The 20,458-nt window shown below is 37.7% G+C and overlaps 4 protein-coding genes and 1 long non-coding RNA gene across 6 annotated transcripts; 1 reads left to right on the top strand and 4 right to left on the bottom strand.

Moving 5' to 3' along the window:
* Window positions 1-795: 795 nt before the first annotated feature.
* LOC109129257 (defensin-like protein 229) lies at window positions 796-1,326 on the bottom strand. Its single transcript, XM_019237084.2, has 2 exons — window positions 1,188-1,326; window positions 796-1,056 (listed from the first exon to the last, which is right to left on the bottom strand). The coding sequence occupies exons 1-2, from the start codon at window positions 1,252-1,254 to the stop codon at window positions 869-871; spliced, it is 255 nt and encodes an 84-aa protein (XP_019092629.1). The 5' UTR covers window positions 1,255-1,326; the 3' UTR covers window positions 796-868.
* An 801-nt stretch (window positions 1,327-2,127) lies between these two features.
* Window positions 2,128-3,803, bottom strand: LOC147926429 (defensin-like protein 229). The gene is made up of 3 exons (XM_087489593.1): window positions 3,078-3,803; window positions 2,641-2,812; window positions 2,128-2,517 (listed from the first exon to the last, which is right to left on the bottom strand). The coding sequence occupies exons 2-3, from the start codon at window positions 2,705-2,707 to the stop codon at window positions 2,303-2,305; spliced, it is 282 nt and encodes a 93-aa protein (XP_087345719.1). The 5' UTR covers window positions 2,708-2,812; window positions 3,078-3,803; the 3' UTR covers window positions 2,128-2,302.
* A 409-nt stretch (window positions 3,804-4,212) lies between these two features.
* On the bottom strand, window positions 4,213-6,400 carry LOC104746181 (pre-mRNA-splicing factor SPF27 homolog). Of its 2 annotated transcripts, XR_760833.3 has the most exons (7): window positions 6,109-6,400; window positions 5,482-5,660; window positions 5,295-5,378; window positions 4,908-4,977; window positions 4,684-4,817; window positions 4,440-4,598; window positions 4,213-4,353 (listed from the first exon to the last, which is right to left on the bottom strand). XR_760833.3 is itself a non-coding variant. In XM_010467597.3 (6 exons), exons 1-6 carry the CDS (start codon window positions 6,346-6,348, stop codon window positions 4,544-4,546), a joined length of 762 nt encoding a protein of 253 aa, XP_010465899.1. In that variant the 5' UTR covers window positions 6,349-6,400; the 3' UTR covers window positions 4,213-4,543. The 2 variants fall into 2 exon arrangements, 1 of the variants encoding a protein (XP_010465899.1); XM_010467597.3 differs by having other exon boundaries at window positions 4,213-4,598.
* A 296-nt stretch (window positions 6,401-6,696) lies between these two features.
* LOC104746179 (peroxisome biogenesis protein 3-1) lies at window positions 6,697-9,143 on the bottom strand. Its single transcript, XM_010467596.3, has 7 exons — window positions 8,743-9,143; window positions 8,462-8,623; window positions 8,149-8,339; window positions 7,923-8,053; window positions 7,467-7,594; window positions 7,151-7,357; window positions 6,697-7,050 (listed from the first exon to the last, which is right to left on the bottom strand). The coding sequence occupies exons 1-7, from the start codon at window positions 8,754-8,756 to the stop codon at window positions 6,807-6,809; spliced, it is 1,077 nt and encodes a 358-aa protein (XP_010465898.2). The 5' UTR covers window positions 8,757-9,143; the 3' UTR covers window positions 6,697-6,806.
* Window positions 9,144-18,505: 9,362 nt separating this feature from the next.
* On the top strand, window positions 18,506-20,458 carry LOC147926428 (uncharacterized). The gene is made up of 4 exons (XR_015581806.1): window positions 18,506-19,199; window positions 19,296-19,450; window positions 19,551-19,623; window positions 20,115-20,458. It is a non-coding gene; the product is annotated as an uncharacterized LOC147926428 (long non-coding RNA).

Raw genomic sequence — 20,458 nt, 5'->3', positions numbered from 1 at the left:
ACCAAAAGAAGTTATGTACTTACGAAATATTAAATAGAGGATATATTGATTAACGATACAATAGAACCTCTATAAATTAATACTCGCTATAAATTAATAAATTCTTCTGGTCCCGAGTTGAGCCGATGTAAAAAATGACACATTTCGATAAAATAATAAGATAATAACATTGTTATAAATCCTAAGTAAAAATATGGTCTCATTAATAGCATAAATTAATAATCAACTAAACTAATATATATATATATATATATATATATATATATATATAAATTTATGAAAATATAGTGAAATATGACTATGGTTGTTTGCCTATTTTTGAATTTGCATTTTTGTTGGAGCTCATCACTAATCCTTTTCATTGTTATCTTCTCAAATCACATCCAAAAATTATAGAGAGTCCTAAATGCGATAATTGCTTCTTTAGTTATCACAATATCTTCTTGGACTTCATTATTACCATGAAGGATAGTAGTAGCAAATTCTTATAAACTCTAAACTTCTAACATTTATCATTTTTACCTAGATAATTTAATAATTAATTGAATTTCATCCTACTACGATAGCCAAAATTATAAATTAAGAAAATTCTTTTAAAATGTGAATGATAACAAAAATAGTTTATTTTATAGTCAAAATTTTTCAAATTTATGAAAATGAGAAAATCTCTTTATATATTAATATTTTATCGATAAATTAAAACCTTTAAATAACGAGGCCCAATGTAGAACTCAAATTACCAACGTGAAATACAACAACTTGGAGAATGTCTCAAAAGTGAGTACGTATACAAGATTTTTATCGACATAACCGGACTAGTTTATAACTTTATTGACTTTTACATTGATATAATATGGGATTAAAACTCTTAGCAAGAAAATTTACATTTGCACAAACGTCTGCTATTAGCTACATCATAAATGCTACACTCGCAAGAAAAAGGGTACTCTTTGATTTTATTAAAGCCTTTGATGCACACCTTGTTCCCGTCCCACCCACAATTTTGTTCGAATACTTGTGACTTTATGCACACCTTATTCTCCAGAGATCTCACCTCTTTGTTAAAGAAAAAAAAAATCACTCACACACAAAAATGGTGTTATATTATAAAGGGATCAAATGTATATGCAGCAAGTTTGATTTTTGAATAAATAATATTTTCTTATCGCGGATATTAATTAACATACCTTTCACGTGATTGAGAACACAAAACATGAGAACAAAAAAGACCATTAACAAAGTACTAGACTTCATGATGATTCCACAAACTCTAATAGATTTAGAGATTAATTTTTAGAGAAGGTTTTGGGAGAAGATTATGTTGTATGTCTGTTCTGGAGATAAACAGCTACACATACATATAAATAGGATACTCAATAACCCTAATCTCATAATGCAACTCTACTTAAGCCCATATACAATACTCAATGGCCCATAGTCCATATTATCTTAATAGTTAGTAGCCCATATTTCTTATCACTCCCTCGAGTTGGAGTGTGTTAGTCCATATTATCTAAATAGTCAGTGGCCCATATTTTCTATTATCCCTTCAAGTTGGAGTGAGTCTATCAAGAACACCCAACTTGAAAAGTAAAATAAAAACATAAACTTTTTGATATGACTTAAAGCATCTTCCGCTGTTTCAATCCTCACATCATTCTAAGTACCTTACGCTACTCCTTTGACCTTCACAACCACTTGAGTGCCTTCCGAGCTCTTTGATCTTGATAACAGTTTTAGCGCATTACGAAGCTCTAGTGATCTTAACAACAGTTTGAGTGCATTCCGCAGCTCTAATAACTTTAACAATGGTCTGAGTGCCTTCGGCAGCTCTAAGCCTTTAATGACCTTTACAAGTCTGATCAAATTGGTATTAATCATATTCAATTACATGCGTCTCTCGACTCTCATTGATGCATGGTTTTTGTTATTGTCAAAAAAAATTACCAAGTGGTTAAAACATAAATAATTATTGTTGCCTTAATCTGATAGTAATATATATATATATATATATATATATATTTCTTTTTTTGTCAATACCCTAATCTAATATCAAACGATGATAAAAAAAAAGTTACGTACATACTGTCATATACCATACATGTCAATTACGCGATTGACAAAAACTTTGAGAACGTCTCAAAAATAATCTGAAAATGAGTAGAGTACGTAAGATATTTATCGACATAACCGGACTAGTTTATAACATTATTGATTTTTACATAGATAGATATAAAAGGTAATTTAATTTGAAGATACATTAGAGATGAATTTATCTGACGTATTATAACATAATTAAAACTTAGCAAGGGGTATATGGAAATTTACATATGCACACACGTCTGCTCTCGGTTGGTACATGAAGTTCACAGTCGCAATGAAAAGGGTACTCTTTGATTTTGTTAAAGCCTTTGATGCACGTCTTGTTTCCGTCCATCCCACAATTTTCTTTGAAAATTTGTGCCTTTGTGCACACCTTCCTCACCTTCTTCCCCTTGTTCTCCACCGATTTCACCTCTAAAATTATAATGGGATAATATATATAAACAATTGATAAATGCTAGCAGGTTTTATATATAGTGGATACTACTAATAAATTTTACGTCAAAAGAACAATAGTATACAGACTACGTAACGTACCTTTCACGTGATTGAGAATACAAAACATGAGAATACAAGAAACCATAAACAAAGTACTCGACTTCATGATTCAACAAAACTGATGATATCTATAGTGTCTTTGTTACATGCAGAAACTTCCTGTTTGTTTGGCTCTTCAAACAAGTATGTAACTTTTACTTATCGACAATTACTGATCACATCAAAAATAGTTTTTTTTAGCTAAATGAGGAGGAAAAAAAGAAAGAGAAGTAGTCAACGAGATCGACAAAATTGGCAGTTTAATTTTAGAAAAGGAAAAAAAATGGATGGAGTTGCTTGTCTGTATGCTTCTGATTTACAATGCAACTTTTTCACAAAGAGAGAAAAAATTATTATTATGGAGTAAAATACTCCATCTAGAATCTTGTTTGAGGATTGCTTTTATAAGAGTAAAGATAAGTGTTGGAATCACTGACCGACTGCGCCTTTTGAGAAAAGTCCGATTTGAATCAGGTGAAAAGGCTTTGATAGGGTTTGAGTATGAGAAACTCAGGAGGATTTGCACTAACTGCTCTCGCATCAACCATGATTCCTCCCACTGCCCGTATCTTGTTCCACCAGTTAGGCATGATGACATCCTTGATGTTCCTTTAGCCCCTGTTTTTTAAGAAGGAGAGGGCTCTAAGTTTTTAGTTTCCTGAATGAGAAGACTTCCTCCCTCAGTTCTGAACTTTCCTCCTACTCTCCCATCTCACAACCTCCAAGACCTCCTACTCCTGCACCAAATCTGGAGGAGTTCTTAGCTGCTCATCCACTCAGAACTAGACTTTCCTCAAGCTCAGACTGCTTTGGTACCTCTTCAAAAGCTAAGGAAGTTCTTAGAGGGAAAGAGAAAGTCGAGTTTGAAAGCGGTGAATGTTCTAAACGCAGAAAAGGGAAGCAAATTCAGGTAGAAACAGAGCGAAGCACTCGCCAATGCAGGAAAAGCTCCGGTCTTCGGTTTTATCCGACGGAGCATGAAGCTCCATGAACACTGATTACAGTGTCTTAATCTCAGAGACTGATCGAACTCTATATCTCTGAGATTTCTCCTTTTGTTATAGGTTTAAGTTTGGCTTTGATAATAACGTTCACTTTTCAGTTCAAAAAAAGTGGAGGTTTTTTGTTATACCTTTTGGTGTATGGGCTGCTTAACAGATGATGATGAAAGGTTGAAGAAGAAACTCATGAAGACCTTTGACTACAATCTTTTTGATGATGATGAGGTGATAAGAAAGCAACTTCCACATCTTAAGCTTATGATGTATGCTTTAAGGCCAATTCCAATGATTTTCATTGGTCTTTTGGTCTTGATGGGCATGATTTGGAGTCAAGCTTTATCCCACATCATCCAGTAGTTCTATCAATGTCTTTGTAAACTAAAGTTTCTTTAGTTTCATGTTTGCTGTAATAACTTTGACTCACCAACATGGTTTACACCATTGATGGTTGTTGCTGTTGTTTGTTATATATAAAACATACTTTGGGAAAAAAAAAAATCTTGTTTGAGAAAAAAATCAAAATCTTTTTTTAGGCGACAGAGAAAAAGATCAAAATAAAAATAAAAATATATAGCGGAAGACATGATAAATTATTAGAAGGTTAATAATAAACATCAACATTTTTTTTCACTACCACATCGTAAAACGTCACATGCTTGATAAATTTAAGAGTTTCGATACGTCCAAATTGTTACTTGTCCGACACAGCTACCTGACAGGAAAGTAGATGGTTACACAAAACTGCCAAAAAAAACTGCAACTGTCTCGTCTTTAGTCCACAACTCAAACCAAACTGACCTACAGCAGCTGCTGTTTCGATCTGAATCCACTTTACTCGAGCACCACTTCAAGCAAGGGAGGCAGCTCATTGCAATTGTAGTGGCTCAAGCAAGGGAGGTACCTCATTGCAGTTGAAGTGGCTCAACGTTCTCTAGTTTCTCTTCCAAGTTCCATCCCCTGAAACACACAACCCACGATTTTAGTGTTACGATTAAATTCAACTTTTGAGTGTTGGAAAGAGGTTAGAAGATATTTTTTTCACCTTTCAGCAGCCTCTTTTTTATAAGACTCGATTTGTGTCTCAAGCACGGCACAAGCAGACTGAATCTCCTTATTCTTCACACATAGCTGTCTCCATTCTTGAGATAGGGCATTGAGCTCGTATGATGTGGTTTGCTGGTATGGCCACACACACACAATAAAGTTTCAGCTTACCCCGTAAACTGAAAAGAATAGTGCAGTGCAAAATGATAAAAAAGTATTCACCTGATGATACTTCCTTTCCCTATTTACTTTTTCAATTTCCTCATTCTGCTCCTGAGCTAGTCTTTGCATTCTACAAAATAGAGACCAAATAGAGTGTTGGGACCAGAAAGGTAGATAAGAGTTTGGCAAAGAGTGACATGCCTCAACCACACGAAGAGCTTCTTATGTTTCATGGGAACAAAGAAGCTTTAATGCAAAAAGCACTTGAAGAAAAACGCAAAGCAAGACTCATGTACTAAAAGCCAAAGAAGCATGGTTCAGCAGATCATCTAGGATAAACACAATTCATCAACTAAAGATATTAAACCCTTTTAATCCCCAATTTACAATGTAACGACAGACACAATTCAATCAATGCTGTTGTAAATATGAATGTGAACAACAAACCTGGACAAGAATACTTCTAACCGATGGTTGTTCTGTCTCCAAAGTTCAGGGCCATGTTTTGACATCATCTCCAAATTCTCAAGCCTGTGAATTAACAAATCAACAGTTTAAGAAAGGAAAGCAGAATGTACCACTCGTCAGAAGAGAAAACATGTAATATAGAAAACATTCAGAGATTTTGGCTTACTCGATCATCTTCTGTTGCAATGACCGTTGATTCTTCTGAAGATATTGCTTCCAGGCAGCATCGTCATTTCTCTTATTAGCAGGCGGCATTTCAAGCTTGTATCGAGATTCAAAATCTATCCGCACTGGAGGCTTCCCAGCTCGAAGACGCTCATACTCTTTGCCTAGGGCAGGGCAGTTCTGATATTCGTTTTAGAACAAACAAGGGAGACAAAAACCAATCAATACATCAGAACTTTGAATACACAACTTCACCTAATCACCTAAATCCTAAAACTATTAACAAGATCTGAAACAGTTCTTCCAATTAAAAAAAGAGCTAGAAACAATGAAATCTTCAGGAAAAGAAACGAACTGCTCATGAGGATTCAGTTCAATCTCAAGATTCTAGTTGATTCAAAACCCTTATACTAGAATTAACACCAAGAAGAGAACAAGAACCCTAACATAACAAAACTCAAATCAACACTCCGACTATAAAATCCGAGACGAAGAAGCACAAACCAGAAACGTAAACGATTCGAAATCACCAAAATTTCATCGTGTTCACTTAAACCCTAATTCAACAAAAATTGAAAACCCGAGCTAGAGAAACGAACAAAGAAATCGATATAAAAGTGAAATTAACCTCGAAATCGAACTTGGGAAGAGGAGGCAAGTCCTTGAGAAAGTCAGCAGGCTTCTTAGAGCTCCGACGCATCTCTTCCTCCACCAAGCGGTCTACCTCCGACTTAATCAATGGATTGCCATAGTCGTCGTCTATATAAGGAAGCGCATCGATTACTTCTGCGTTCGCCGCACTAGCCCAGGGTCTCGCAGCCTCCGGCGCCGCCTCTAGCATCAGAACGTCCCCATTGTTCGTCGCCATAATCGAGCCTCGACTTTACAAAGTTCCCTGAGAGTGAGAGAGAGAGAGACCCAAGTTGAGAAAAAAACGATGGTACTTGTAACCGGTTCAATTTACCCGACCCGGATCTATTGGGCCTTAGACTTTTTAAGGCCCTAAAATTTCGGTTTACATTAATATGTTCTGACTTAAACCACCTTTGGTTAAATGTTGGTTAAATCGAATTCATGTATCACATTTGATGGTTTTAGAAATCGAATTCATTAGCTCTGGTGTATACACAATGTTTTGATTTTTACTTTCTTACTGATAAAATCATAATGTTTTTTTGCCAATATTAAATGTTTTGATACATATTGAACAACATTATTTTGATGAAATTCGATTTTACTAATTTTTAAGTAAACTGATGAAACAAACAAGAGAAGTAATCAAAGAAAACAATTTGGCTATTCGGAATCGGTGATATTTTAATAATGCTACTGAGGCATATTTGCGTATAAAAGAGTGAAAAAGAGTTTAACTTCGGGCAAATCTCGGATGAGTTGCAAGAACCGGTTCTTGTCCGGTTCAGCTGAAATCTCCGGCATTGTCTTCTCAATCTGTGGTAATAGCTTCGCCAATTGCATCCCCGTGGCCAGACCGGTCTGTGTTTCCATCTCCTCTACTAACGCAACAGCACACGACTTGAGTGAGATCTCTGCTACATTTGTAAAATCATTGCTGCAACCAAGAAAAGAAAGACCAAAAAAAATGGTTACAGGATTGCTTTTAGCATCAAAGCAAGAAACGAGGACAAGGCTTTCAAGAAGACTATTTTTACCTAGTGAGTACTTCCCGAGTCTCGGTTATGAGTTGGTGAAACTTGGAGAGAGTTGCATCAGGAGAGGAAACATCAGTGGTCGTGTCTTGGGACATCATTAGATAATCTACCCAGTGATGTGGACTTCCAGTGCTCATAAACACATCAAGAATCCGCATCACAGTTTCTTGAAGAACCTTTGTGGTCAACACATCCTTTAACTGCTTTCTGCAATTATACAACACATAATTAGATTTCCCGCATATGAGGCAACATAAGATCACTTCTTAAGGATGAGAAACAAGCGAGAGATCTTTGATAGTATAGTAGCTTTTACCCCTTGAGTACTTCTTTCACTGCACTCTGCATATCAGATATCAAACTAGGCATACCACTGGTTGCAAGAAAATCAGCGCTTGCCAAAAACTTTTGTTCGTCATCTCTATCTATGAGATCTAATTCATCCTGAGATTGTGGTAATCCAGCCAAAGGAACAAGAGTTATATCAATATTTTCGAAAGGAAAAGAAGAAAAAAGTTATCTATACCACTCATGAGTCTCAGTATGAAATATGATATTTCAAGATACAATGCTACAGAACAGAACGAATTTACACAAAAGTTTATCAGAATAGCCAATTTGCTAGAAGTGGCTTGTTAAAAAATGAAATTACTAGATTAACATATACATACTGAATCTTACGACCAGAAGGAAGAAGCTTATAAGTCTTGAGCGATTGATAAACAAACAATGAATCTTAAGACAATGAAAGAGAGTAGTAAAAATGGCTTACAAGTAAATGGGAGCTGCCAAGACCTCTAGCAGTGTCGATATATAAATGTCTGCCCAAAATATTGACTTGAACCCTAATGTACAAACTAAGCATAGTGACTGACCAAAGCGACAAAACCAGCCTCGTGAAACCTGAACACAACGAAAGACAAGAAGTAGAAAAAACTGATTGATGAGAATATCCAATGTTGACACAGATAAATGTACAGCAAGAGAGAACAACGCACTCAAAATTTTGAGCTCATTCCAGAGTTGAAGCTTCTCAGAAGGAATCAATATCCCTTTGCCTTTGCTAAGCTTATCCATAATACTAGAGACATCGATCTCTTCAACTAAACGGCTACTCAAGTGATGCATTGCGTGAGGCAATGTTGCAGTATCAGCAATCATCTGAATGTTATCGAAATGTGCCTTCATTCTATCATCAGAGCATAGACAACCAACCCCAAAAACAATATAAGCTCACTACAAAACTTGATCAAAAGCTATAAAAAAAAAGACTCTGTCTTTTGGTGTGAGGGAGGTTACAAAAAACTCAACTGGGTTTTGATAATCTCATCATTCTCACGCTCGTTAGCAAGCTCTCGTTCCAAGTCAGCGAGGTTACGAGTATGGGCATTGTATAGTTTGTAAAGCAAATACCCACTTCCCAAACAAGTCGTCGTTACCAAAATCTTCCTTCTATGTTTCCTCCAGAAACCCCTAAAACATGGAATCAATCGTAAAGAGGTTAAAAAAAAAAACCTAATTTATCCTAAACCCCTACGGAACTTGAAATCAAAATAGTGAGACATAAAAAGGAGATTAGATAGAACACACACCTGACTAAATCCATGACCTTTTGAAGCTACTGGTTTCGAACCAACGAATCCATTGGCTTGAATGAAAGCTTCGTGTTGAAGATATATATCTCAATTACTTCTATAGACAGAGAGATAAAAGGTGGAAGAGAGAGAGAGGCTAAGATTCTCCTGTCGTGTTGTTGTTATCTGGATTGAAAGTAATTAAAAAAAACAAAAAAAAAACAGAGAATTTTCCGGCGAGAGGATGGGTTTTGATAGCTCCGATCTAATAATCCTTGGGGGTGTGAATGAATGAATAATGGAGAATGTTATCACTTCAGGCGACACAGAGAGAGAGAGAGAGAGAGATTCTCTAAATTTTGGAAACTGATGAATCTCACAAAACAAGATTAGAATCTCGTCCTTTCTTTTATATAACCGAACTTTACCGAACCAAAATTCAATTTACTTTGGTTAGGTCAAAAGAACATTGCCCTCGTTTAAAAATTGCTAGGCGCTAGTCGGGCGGACGGGATGGGCCTAGCGCATAGCAAAAAAATCGAAGATTAAACAGGGATTAATCAGGAACTAGTTTTAGATTTATTTTATTAAATTTATAATAAAATAAGATATATAGTACTAAATATATATATAATTCTGTTTATGTGAAAAGAAAAAATAAAATAAAATATAAAACTATAGTATTATCTGTAAAATGACGGTAAACACATAAAAACATAATTTTTTTTTAAAAAATATGATTTAATTGTTTGTACATTGGTTACTGTAAAACATCATAAATTCGTAATTTCAATATCTAAACAACAAAATATATATATTTGATCTATATTTGACTTCAAAAATAATTGTTATATACAAAATTTAACAGGAAGTAATCGGATTGAGTGGTATAATCGGATAATCGATGCTAGGCGGGGATTAGTCATTAATCGAGGCGGAGAGGGTGGGCCTAACGATTTTGCGGGGCGTAATCGGTGCTAGACGGGAATTTTTAAAACAGAGGAACATTGTATAGTTCCAAGTTCTGACCGTAACTTAACTCGGTAGTTTCAATTTCAATAGATCGATTTTATCAGGTTCTCATTGGTTTAGAAAGAAACCGAACTCTGATGTGTAGATTTGTAATCCATTTAGAAAAAAAAAGAAAAAAAACACTTTCAAGTTTCGATTATATCCGTACTAGCAATCGATCCGCGCTACGCGCGGTAGTTAGATGAAGGTGTATTCCGAGTTTTGTTGTGTATATTTTTTTTTTGTTTTTGTAAATTCATCTTTACGTTTGTTTTTGTATTTAATTTTGGTTGCTTATGTTGTTTTGTTGGATATTTTAATAAAAATATGTTTTGGAGTAAGTATAATTTAGTTTGCTGTTTTTAAAGGAAAAATTGAGATCATCTTGTGTGTTTATAATGCTTTTAAAAAAAGTTATTATTAGAAGTTAACATTGTTTAGTTGAAGTTGTTGTTTTGTTGTAGCTGTTAGTTGTCATTAATTTATTATTATTTTCCATTTTGTGGTTGGATTGTTATTTAATATTTTCATATGTATTTTGTAAACTGTTGGAGTAATATATTTGTCAATGTTTTAGTGTTTGGAGTGAAAAATATTGTGGATTTTATTAAGAAAAATAAATAAGTTATTTATTGTGGATTTTATTGTCAACTTTTTTTCTAGGCTATTTTTGTTTGTTTCATTCAGATCCAATTTTTCTGTAAGGCTTATAATTTGTGGGTTAATTGGACCATTATTTGTATGTTATTGAGTTGAAATTGATTTGTTCTTTTTCAAAATCCGATGTCCTCGTGAACGGATAGGAGAAGAGAAATTTTCCGATCTAGAGGTCTGTTTGAGGATTGAACTTATGTCTTTGATGCTCGTAATCGTTTTTTCAGTCATTCCTATCGTAATCATTTTCCCTTGATTTTGTTTTTGGGTTTGCGTATTTGGTTGATTCTTTGCTCGCTTCGCATCTATTGGGGATATTTGGTTATCTCTTGTTGATTTTGTTAAAGGTGAATGTCAATTGGGTTGCAAATTTGTTTATATGAAAATATGTTGGCTTCTTTAGGTTTCCTAATTAAGTTGTGAGTTGTTTTGTGTTATTTGATGTAATTTTTTTTCCGTTTGTCCTGTGAGTGATTTTTTTATTCGAAGTGAGTTGTGTTTTGGGGAAAATTAATTTTCTTGTTTATCTTGCTGTAATTTTTTAAAGTCCGGGTTGTTTTTTTTGTTTCTTCGGTTGTCTTTTTCATATAATTTTGTGTTACGGTTATCTGATTGTGACATTCATATATCTGAATCTTTTTAGTTTATTAAATGTGTGTTCATCTCTTTGCGTCTTTGTCTTTGGTGATGGATTTGTGAAATACTGCCAAATAATTATTTTAAACTGATTTCTAGTTGTGTTTCCTTGATTCTTTGAAAGTGTTGTTTGGATTGCCTTGTTTTGATATTTGAAATTTTAAATCAGTTTAATAGAAATCTTTAACTATATTATTACCACTAATGAAAAATTATAGTATTGTTTTCTTATTTTAACATTTAATTTATTTTACATAATTATTTTTTATTAAACTTTCGATTAATTATAATTAACAAAAAAATATGCACTAAATGAATATTTTAAATTTATTTTAAAATTAAAAAAAATTGAATTCGTAGGATTTAAAAATAGTGATGGGTCTAGAGAATTTGAATGAAATAGTGTTGAGCCTACAGATTTTAGATGAAATTTAGTTGATCAGTTTGTCATTTGTATGATTGTTTAAAGGGCTTATTAAAATCTGTAAGGCGGTTGTTTTGTGTTATTTGTTGTAATTTTTTTTCCCGTTTGTCTTGTGATTTTTGATTCGATGTGAGCTGTGTTTTGGGGAAAATTAATTTTCTTGTTTATCTTGCTATAATTTTATAAAGTCCAGGTTGTTTTTTTGTTTCTTCGGTTGTCTTTTTCATATAATTTTGTGTTACGGTTATCTGATTCTGACGTTCATATATCTGAATCTTTTTAGTTTATTAAATGTGTGTTCAGCTCTTTGCGTCTTTGTCTTTGGTGATGGATTTGTGAAGTGCTGCCAAATAATTATTTTAACTGATTTGTAGTTATTTTTCCTTGATTCTTTGAAAGTGTTGCTTGGGTTGCCTTGTTTTGATATTTGAAGTTTTAAATTATGATCAGTTTAATAGAAATCTTTAACTATATTATTACCACTAATGAAAAATTATAGTATTGTTTTCTTATTTTAACATTTAATTCATTTTACATAATTATTTTTTATTTAAACTTTCGATTAATTATAATTAACAAAAAATATGCACTAAATGAATATTTAAATTTATTTTAAAATAAAAAATTGAATTCATAGGATTTAAAAATAGTGATGGGTCTAGAGAATTTGAATGAAATAGTGTTGGGCCTACAGATTTTAGATAAAATTTAGGGGGGTATATTCAAACCATGATTTTAGAGAATTTGATGGGATTTAGGAAATTTAGAATTTTGATAGATTTTAGGAAAGTTCATATGATTTTCTGTAAAATTCTTTCAAATCCCACCTAAAACCATGAGATTTGGATTTCTATATTTTTAACTAAACAAATCCTCCAGAATCCTAAAAATTATTAAAATCCTAATCTACAAAACTGTTTTGAATAACAGTGGATTTTAAAGTAGATTTTTAAATCATCAGTTTAATAACAAGAGATTTTAATGGATTTTAAAGTAGATTTTTAAATCATCAGTTCAATAACAGTAGATTTTAATAGATTTTTTAAAATCCATGATTGAATAACATAAAATTTGTAAATTTCATACAAATCACTTAAAATGTCAAGTTGAATACACCCCCTAGTTGATCAGTTTGTCATTTTTATAATTGTTTAAAGGGCTTATTAAAATCTGTAAGACCCATAAAATTAAAGAAGATGTGGCTGATGTGGCAGCTGAGGTGGCTGCACCAGAGCCAAAATATATATAGATGCTAAATTAGGTACGAAATTGAATCCAACAATTAATAAATTGGACCTACATTACCGGTCACTTTTATTACTTGTAGCATCCGCGAACCAATTTTTGTTGTTTTGGTGTGAGTATCGATCGATACCCTTGTGGCATCGATCGACACCACTATTTCTGGGTTCGTCGGGTTTGCTTTAATTTGCGATTTTGGTTTGGTTGGTTTGGTTTAGTTAGCCGAAACGAGTATATAAGTAGAGAAGCGAAAAATTAAGGGTTTTAGGGTGTTTGGTCGCCGTTTGCAGAGATAGAGAGAGAGGAGATAGCCTATTGTGGTGTGAAGGAGATTAAAGGAGAAAGAGCAGAATCGTTAGGGTTTGGGAGGAAATAGTTTCGGTGTATCAAATCGTTCTCAAAGGTAATGAAATTTGGTAGGTTTATTCCCAAGTTTTTCATCGTCATTCGCCTTTTTACAGAAATAGATTTGGATTTAAACACGATGAGTTATTGGCAGTTTCGTGAGACACGTTTTCTCAGACGCGACTTGGGACCATCGGAGATTGTAACTGAGATCGTGATCTCGTGTGGTGCCTGATCGTGCTGAAATTTTGTGGGAAGCTTCGTGACGTCTAGGGGTAGCTTTTCACCGGAGCGATTTGATAGTTAACGGTTGGTGTTTATTTTAGGGTTATGTCTTTGAGACTGTTCTTTTCTGATGTTTCTGTCCAGTTTTGTTATAAGTCATTTTTGGTTGTGTGGCTTGTTGTAGGGCGTTTCTGGGCTGTTTCAGAAGTTAGGAGGGTCTCAACTGGTTGTATTGGTTGTTATAATCAGTTGATAAGGTGAGTGCATGACAATGGCTTATCTAAGCCTGAGAATCCTTTGTTGTTCTTGCTTGATTGGTGGTGCTTTGTGGTGTTGTTCTTGCTTGATTGGTGGTGTTAGTGGTGTTGTTCTTGCTTGTGGTGGTTGTGTTATGGTTCTTATAGGTTCCTGAAGTTTTTGGGTGAGGTTGGAACAGATTGGACATGATTGGAAACGGAGGTTCGTCGTTCGGATTCGTGCAGTTCGCGTCTGCGAAGGGAGTGTCGATCGACACCAGTTAGGTGTCGGTCGACACCATGTTTGGCCAGTGTCGATCGACACCTCTCTGGTGTCGGTCGACACCAAGTTGCTTGTTTCGTGATTTTCCTGGTTTGTTTGTGTTTGGTTGTCATTTGTTAAGCATTGGTTTCTCAGTTGCTTGTGTGTATAGTCCAGTAGATGGGAGGATTGCCTCACTAAGTATTTGTGATAATAGTTACGCATCTCAATTGTTGTTTGTGGTGTGCAGGTTTGTGTTGTGGAATCATGGCGATGAGGAGGAGGATGATCTAGGGTCTCGTTTGTGTGTTATTGGATTTGTTGGTTATGTTGTTGGAACCTCGGTTAGTATTATGTTAGGTTGCCGGATAGAATGGTTAGGAATGTTATTGTATTGATGATGTTGTTGGTTTTGTATTATTGGTATGTTTCCGCTGTGCTTAATGTTATTGCTGGTTTAATGTTGAGTTGTGGTTTGGGTTGGTTAATTAAGTAGTATGGGATGCTTAATTATACATTCTATTTAATTGTTAAAAAAAAAAAAGGGGTCGGGTTGTTTCATTTTGGTATCAGAGCCCTTACGGTTCTAGGATGGTTAAGTGAATGAGTTAGAGCGGTTTAAGAATTTAATTGGTGGAATTATTTTCCTGTTGATTGATGCATGATGTTGTGTGAAGAAATTGATTATGCATAGTTAGTCAATTTGTTTGTGGTATGGACTCCTGGTATCATCCTCTTCGAGCCTTCAATGAGATTCCACGGTAAGTGATTTTGTGTTGTTAGTTGTGTAGTGTTTTGAGCTTCGGTGTGGCGGGGTGCAGTCGAGGGCTGCGGATGTTGAGGACTTTCCACCTTATGTTAAGAGGATGGAGCGGTTGTAGATGACCGGTATAAGATTATTCTCAAGAGGTATCGGGCCTAGAGAGGCGGATAGGTGGACATATGCAGTTGGAGCAGATATTTCTCTGCTTGGTGGTTAATCCAGTTGGATATAAGTTGAGTGGCCAGGTGTAACATTGCAATGTTATACTCGGACCACAGGAGGTAGTTGTGTCGAGAGATGTTTATAGTCGTTAAGGATTGTTGCTCCTGAGGGGATGGTGATTCCCCTGAATACCGATAGCTCGAGGGGCTGAGGGCTCCGAGAGTGGCAGAGGGGATGTTGTTCTCCTGAGGGGATGAGTAGTTCCCCTGATACCGAGATCTTGAGGATTGTGGTCCAAGAGTGAGACGGTATAACTCGAAGACGCTGGTCTGAGAGTGAGATCGGTATGACTCGAAGGTTGCAACCTAAGAGTGGAAGAGTTGGGAGCAAGAAATTCCTAGGACGTGAGTATAAACATAACGATTGAATGTAGACCTTGAGAGATTGACGGTGATTTAATCTCGGGTTTTGAATGTGTTGACTTTTGGGACAAGGTTTTATGACCATAGCGTTTATGAATGTTTGGCTGTGTGCCAGGATTGTGAGGCCGGTGGTGCCGGAGTCCCGGGAAGGGGAGTTACAGCAGGATTGAGCCGGGAGAGGCATGTTTGCCAGATACATAAGTTCACGAAAAGCCTTCATGGCAGGATAAACTAATCGTTGTAACGATGCTGGATGAAGTTCATTGGAGTTGGACAGGGTTGCTAGATCCAAGGTTTTGGTAAACTTGTTGGAGGGAATAAGTCAAGTGGTTTGAGTTAGCTGCCTGCAAAGCATTTGACGCGGTGAATCAGAATATGCGAACGTATGGTACTTGTTTGTTTTATTACGCTCGTATTGATGATTTACTGTGGAGAATTGCCAAGTGGAAAAGCTATTTCTGGAATAAGTTATCTTGGGGAAGTTTCCCTAAGTGGCAAGTTACTAGAGGTTCTTGGACGAACAAGAGGGTTGATATTTAGGTGGCGGCGAGTTGATGTCGGCATACTTGAGTATTTGTTTAGTTGAGCTGAGGAAGCAACTAGAGGATTTATGGAGCAAGGGATTTATACGTTCTAGTGTATCACCGTGGAGAGCACTGGTGTTATTTATTAAGAAGAAGGATGGGAGTTTCCGCTTGTGCATTGACTAATGGGGTTTGAACCGGGTCACTGTCAAGAACAAGTACCCTCTTCACATGATTGATGAGTTGTTGAATCAGCTGGGAGGTGCTACTCGGTTCTCTAAGGTAGATCTGGCGTCGGGTTATCATCAGATACCGATACCGATAGATAAGGCAGATGTGAGGAAGACTGCTTTCAGGACGAGGTATGGGCACTATGAGTTTGTGGTGATGCTTTTCGGATTGACTAACGCGCTAGCAGCATTTATGAGATTGATGAACAGTGTGTTTCAGGAGTTTCTGGATGTATCTGTCATCATTTTCATCGACGATATCCTGGTTTATTCTAAGAGTCCTGAGGTGCATGCAGTGCATTTGAGGGCAGTTATGGAGAAGCTGCGGGAGCAGGAGTTGTTTGCTAAGTGGAGCAAGTACAGTTTTTAGTAGCGTGAGATGGGCTTTCTGGGTCACATTGTTTCTGCATAGTGAGTTTATGTAGATCCGGAGAAGATTCAGGCTATTAGGGATTGGCCTAGACAACAAAATGTCACTAAGATCAGGAGTTTCCTTGGTTTGATAGGTTACTACAGGACCATGAGATGAAGTCTCTGGTAGGAGAGGTCAGTGCGTTGAGCTTGTGTGTGGTTCCTCGAGAACCATTGGGTTAGGAGGCGGCTTATGGAGCGGATCTTCTGAGCAGGGTGTGGTTGGCTCAGGAGAAGGATTTGGGGCTGGTGAATGTCTCTAAGGATGTTGATTCAGAGTATCAGGTCTCAACTAATGGTACTATCTATGTGCACGGTCGGATTTGTGTGCCCAAGGATGAGGATTTGAGATAGGAGATCTTGAGGGAGGCTCATGCGAGCATGTTTTTCTATTCATTCAGGAGCGACTAGGATGTACCGTGATCTCAAGAGGTACTATCATTAGGTCGGGATGAAGAAGGTTGTAGCTAGTTGGGTCGCGAGGTGCGACGTGTGTCAGCTGGTGAAGGCTGAGCATCAGGTTCCAAGCGGATTACTAAAGAGTCTACCCATTTCAGAGTGGAAGTGGGATATGATCACGATGGATTTTGTGGTGGGATTGCCAGTGTCACGAACTTTTGATGTTATTTGGGTCATTGTGGACCGGTTGACTAAGTCAACATATTTTCTATCCATTAAGAAGATTGATGGAGCAGCGGTCTTGGCTAAGAAGTATGTGAGAGAGATAGTCAGATTGCATGGGGTGCCAGCGAGCATTGTGTTTGACAGGGATTCTAAGTTCACTTCGGTGTTCTGGAAGGTATTTCAGGCAGAGATGGGCACTAAGGTGCATATGAGTACAGCTTATCATCCCCAGACAGATGGACAGTCTGAGAGGACGATCCAGACGCTGGAGGATTTGTGTGTTGGATTGGGGTGGCCATTGGGCAGATCACCTGAACCTGGTAGAGTTTGCTTACAACAATAGTTTTCAGGCAAGTATTAAGATGACTCCTTATAAGGCTTTGTATGGGAGACCATGTCGTACACCGTTATGTTGGACTCAGGTGGGGGAGAGGAGCATATATGGTGCGGATTTGTTCAGGAGACCTCGGAGAAGATTCGGGTTCTGAGGCTGAACATGAGGGAGGCTCAGGATCAGCAGAAGAGCTATGCTGATAAGAGGAGAAAGGATCTTGAGTTTCAGGTTAACGATAGAGTGTACCTCAAGATGGCTATGTTGCGGGGTCCGAACAGGTCATTGACAGAGACTAAGTTTAGTCCGAAGTACATGGGTCCGTTCAGAGTGGTTGAGTGGGTGGGACCAGTGGCATATCGGCTGGAGTTGCCTGAGGTTATGCGTGCGTTCCACAAGGTATTTCATGTGTCGATGCTGAGGAACTGTCTTCACGAGGGTGACTGGCTGTTGCCTAAGATTCCTGAGGATCTTCAGCCCAACATGACGTTGGAGGCGAGACCGTTGAGGGTACTCGGGAGGAGAGTCAAGGAACTTCGGAAGAAGAAGATTCCTTTGATGAGAGTCCTGTGGGACTGTGATGGAGTAGAGGAGCAGACTTGGGAGCCTGAGGCGAGGACGAAGGCAAGGTTTAAGAAGTGGTTTGAGAAGCAGGCCGCGACTTGAGCTTGTCTAGCCGGGACTGAGTTGTAGTCTGTGGCTGGAGCGGATACGGAGTATTCCAGCCCACCTCTCTTGATACTTGGTCGCTTAGGGGTGGTTGGTTGTGCGACTCAGTACTAAGATGAGGTGGTGCTCGGAATGCGGGTTGATGGATTGGATTGTTGTATCTTATTGTTTCTGTTGTATTTTCGTTGAGGTTGTAACGATTATGACATTTTGAGATTAATAAGATGAGTATTTTTCTTTATGTTTGACTGTTGTCGTCATGGGAAAAAAGAGAAATAGCTCGGGTTTCTATTTTTGGAAGTTTCCATAAATAGAAAGTTTTCACAAAAGGAAAGTTTCCAGAATCAGAAAGTTTGTAAAAAAGGAAAGTTTTGTGGAAATGTTGAGGTAGATCTAGCCGGGAGATACTCGTTGGCATCAGTATTTGTTTTGCTCAAGGTCGTGCGGGCCCAACTCACGTGATACCGATAGCTCGATGGACTTTGTGGCCAGAGAGTGGGAGTGGTATGTTGCTTCGGATGACGATCCGAGAGCGCGCTTGAGGGTGACGACCCAAGAGCGGGATATGTGAGGCTCCCTGGATACCGTAGCTGTGAGCCGAGACTTGGCAGTGAGCCGGTATGTCTCAAGGGTTGCGACCCGAGAGCGGGGGAAGTGTGTGTGAGTGACTTCCTGGATGCCGTAGCTTAAGGCGGTTGGCCTGATAGCGAGCCGGCATGATTCGTTGGTTGCGACCACGGACGGGGAAAGCACTGAGTTGTGAGCAAATAGTGTTTATGATGCGAGTATATTGGCTAGAGGGAGACCTCGAGGGTCAGTCGGAGGTGTGCGGGCTGTTGCGACAGTGCACGGGAAACCTTGGCTGACAGTATTTAGTCCGGTCGGAGGACATGCGGGCCGTGTTGACGGTGGCACGGAGGTCCTTGACGGATGGACGGTGTTGCGGGATTCGAGGACGAATCCTTATTGGTGGGGGAGAATTGTAACATCCGCGAACCAATTTTTGTTGTTTTGGTGTGAGTATCGATCGATACCCTTGTGGCATCGATCAACACCACTATTTCTGGGTTCGTCGGGTTTGCTTTAATTTGCGATTTTGGTTTGGTTGGTTTGGTTTAGTTAACCGAAACGAGTATATAAGTAGAGAAGCGAAAAATTAAGGGTTTTAGGGTGTCTGGTCGCCGTTTGCAGAGATAGAGAGAGAGGAGAGAGCCTATTGTGGTGTGAAGGAGATTAAAGGAGAAAGAGCAGAATCGTTAGGGTTTGGGAGGAAATAGTTTCGGTGTATCAAATCGTTCTCAAAGGTAATGAAATTTGGTAGGTTTATTTCCAAGTCTTTCATCGTCATTCGCCTTTTTACAGAAATAGATTTGGATTTAAACTCGATGAGTTATTGGCAGTTTCGTGAGACACGTTTTCTCAGACGCGAGTTGGGACCATCGAAGATTGTAACTAAGATCGTGGTCGCGTGTGGTGCCTGATCATGCTGAAATTTTGTGGGAAGCTTCGTGATGTCTAGGGGTAGCTTTTCACCGGAGCGATTTGATAGTTAACGGTTGGTGTTTATTTTAGGGTTATGTCTTTGAGACTGTTCTTTTCTGATGTTTCTGTCCAGTTTTGTTATAAGTCATTTTTGGTTGTGTGGCTTGTTGTAGGGCGTTTCTGGGCTGTTTCAGAAGTTAGGAGGGTCTCAACTGGTTGTATTGGTTGTTATAATCAGTTGATAAGGTGAGTGCATGACAATGGCTTATCTAAGCCTGAGAATCCTTTGTTGTTCTTGCTTGATTGGTGGTGCTTTGTGGTATTGTTCTTGCTTGATTGGTGGTGTTAGTGGTGTTGTTCTTGCTTGTGGTGGTTGTGTTATGGTTCTTATAGGTTCCTGAAGGTTTTGGGTGAGGTTGGAACGGATTGGAGATGATTGGAAACGGAGGTTCGTCGTTCGGATTCGTGCAGTTCGCGTCTGCGAAGGGAGTGTCGATCGACACCAGTTAGGTGTCGGTCGACACCATGTTTGGCCAGTGTCGATCGACACCTCTCTGGTGTCGGTCGACACCAAGTTGCTTGTTTCGTGATTTTCCTGGTTTGTTTGTGTTTGGTTGTCATTTGTTAAGCATTGGTTTCTCAGTTGCTTGTGTGTATAGCCCAGTAGATGGGAGGATTGCCTCACTAAGTATTTGTGATAATAGTTACGCATCTCAATTGTTGTTTGTGGTGTGCAGGTTTGTGTTGTGGAATCATGGCGATGAGGAGGAAGATGATCTAGGGTCTCGTTTGTGTGTTATTGGATTTGTTGGTTATGTTGTTGGAACCTCGGTTAGTGTTATGTTAGGTTGCCGGATAGAATGGTTAGGAATGTTATTGTATTGATGATGTTGTTGGTTTTGTATTATTGGTATGTTTCCGCTGTGCTTAATGTTATTGCTAGTTTAATGTTGAGTTGTGGTTTGGGTTGGTTAATTAAGTAGTATGGGATGCTTAATTATACATTGTATTTAATTGTTAAAAAAAAAAAAGGGGTCGGGTTGTTTCATTACTGAATAATGAAATTGTTCTACAAAACAAA

The sequence above is a fragment of the Camelina sativa genome, chromosome 15 (genome assembly GCF_030686135.1).
Source record: "Camelina sativa cultivar CO46 ecotype springtype chromosome 15, ASM3068613v1".
In the NCBI taxonomy this organism is placed as follows: domain Eukaryota; kingdom Viridiplantae; phylum Streptophyta; class Magnoliopsida; order Brassicales; family Brassicaceae; genus Camelina; species Camelina sativa.
Note: the sequence above shows the minus strand (reverse complement) of the source record. Positions and strands in the feature narration are given on the sequence as shown.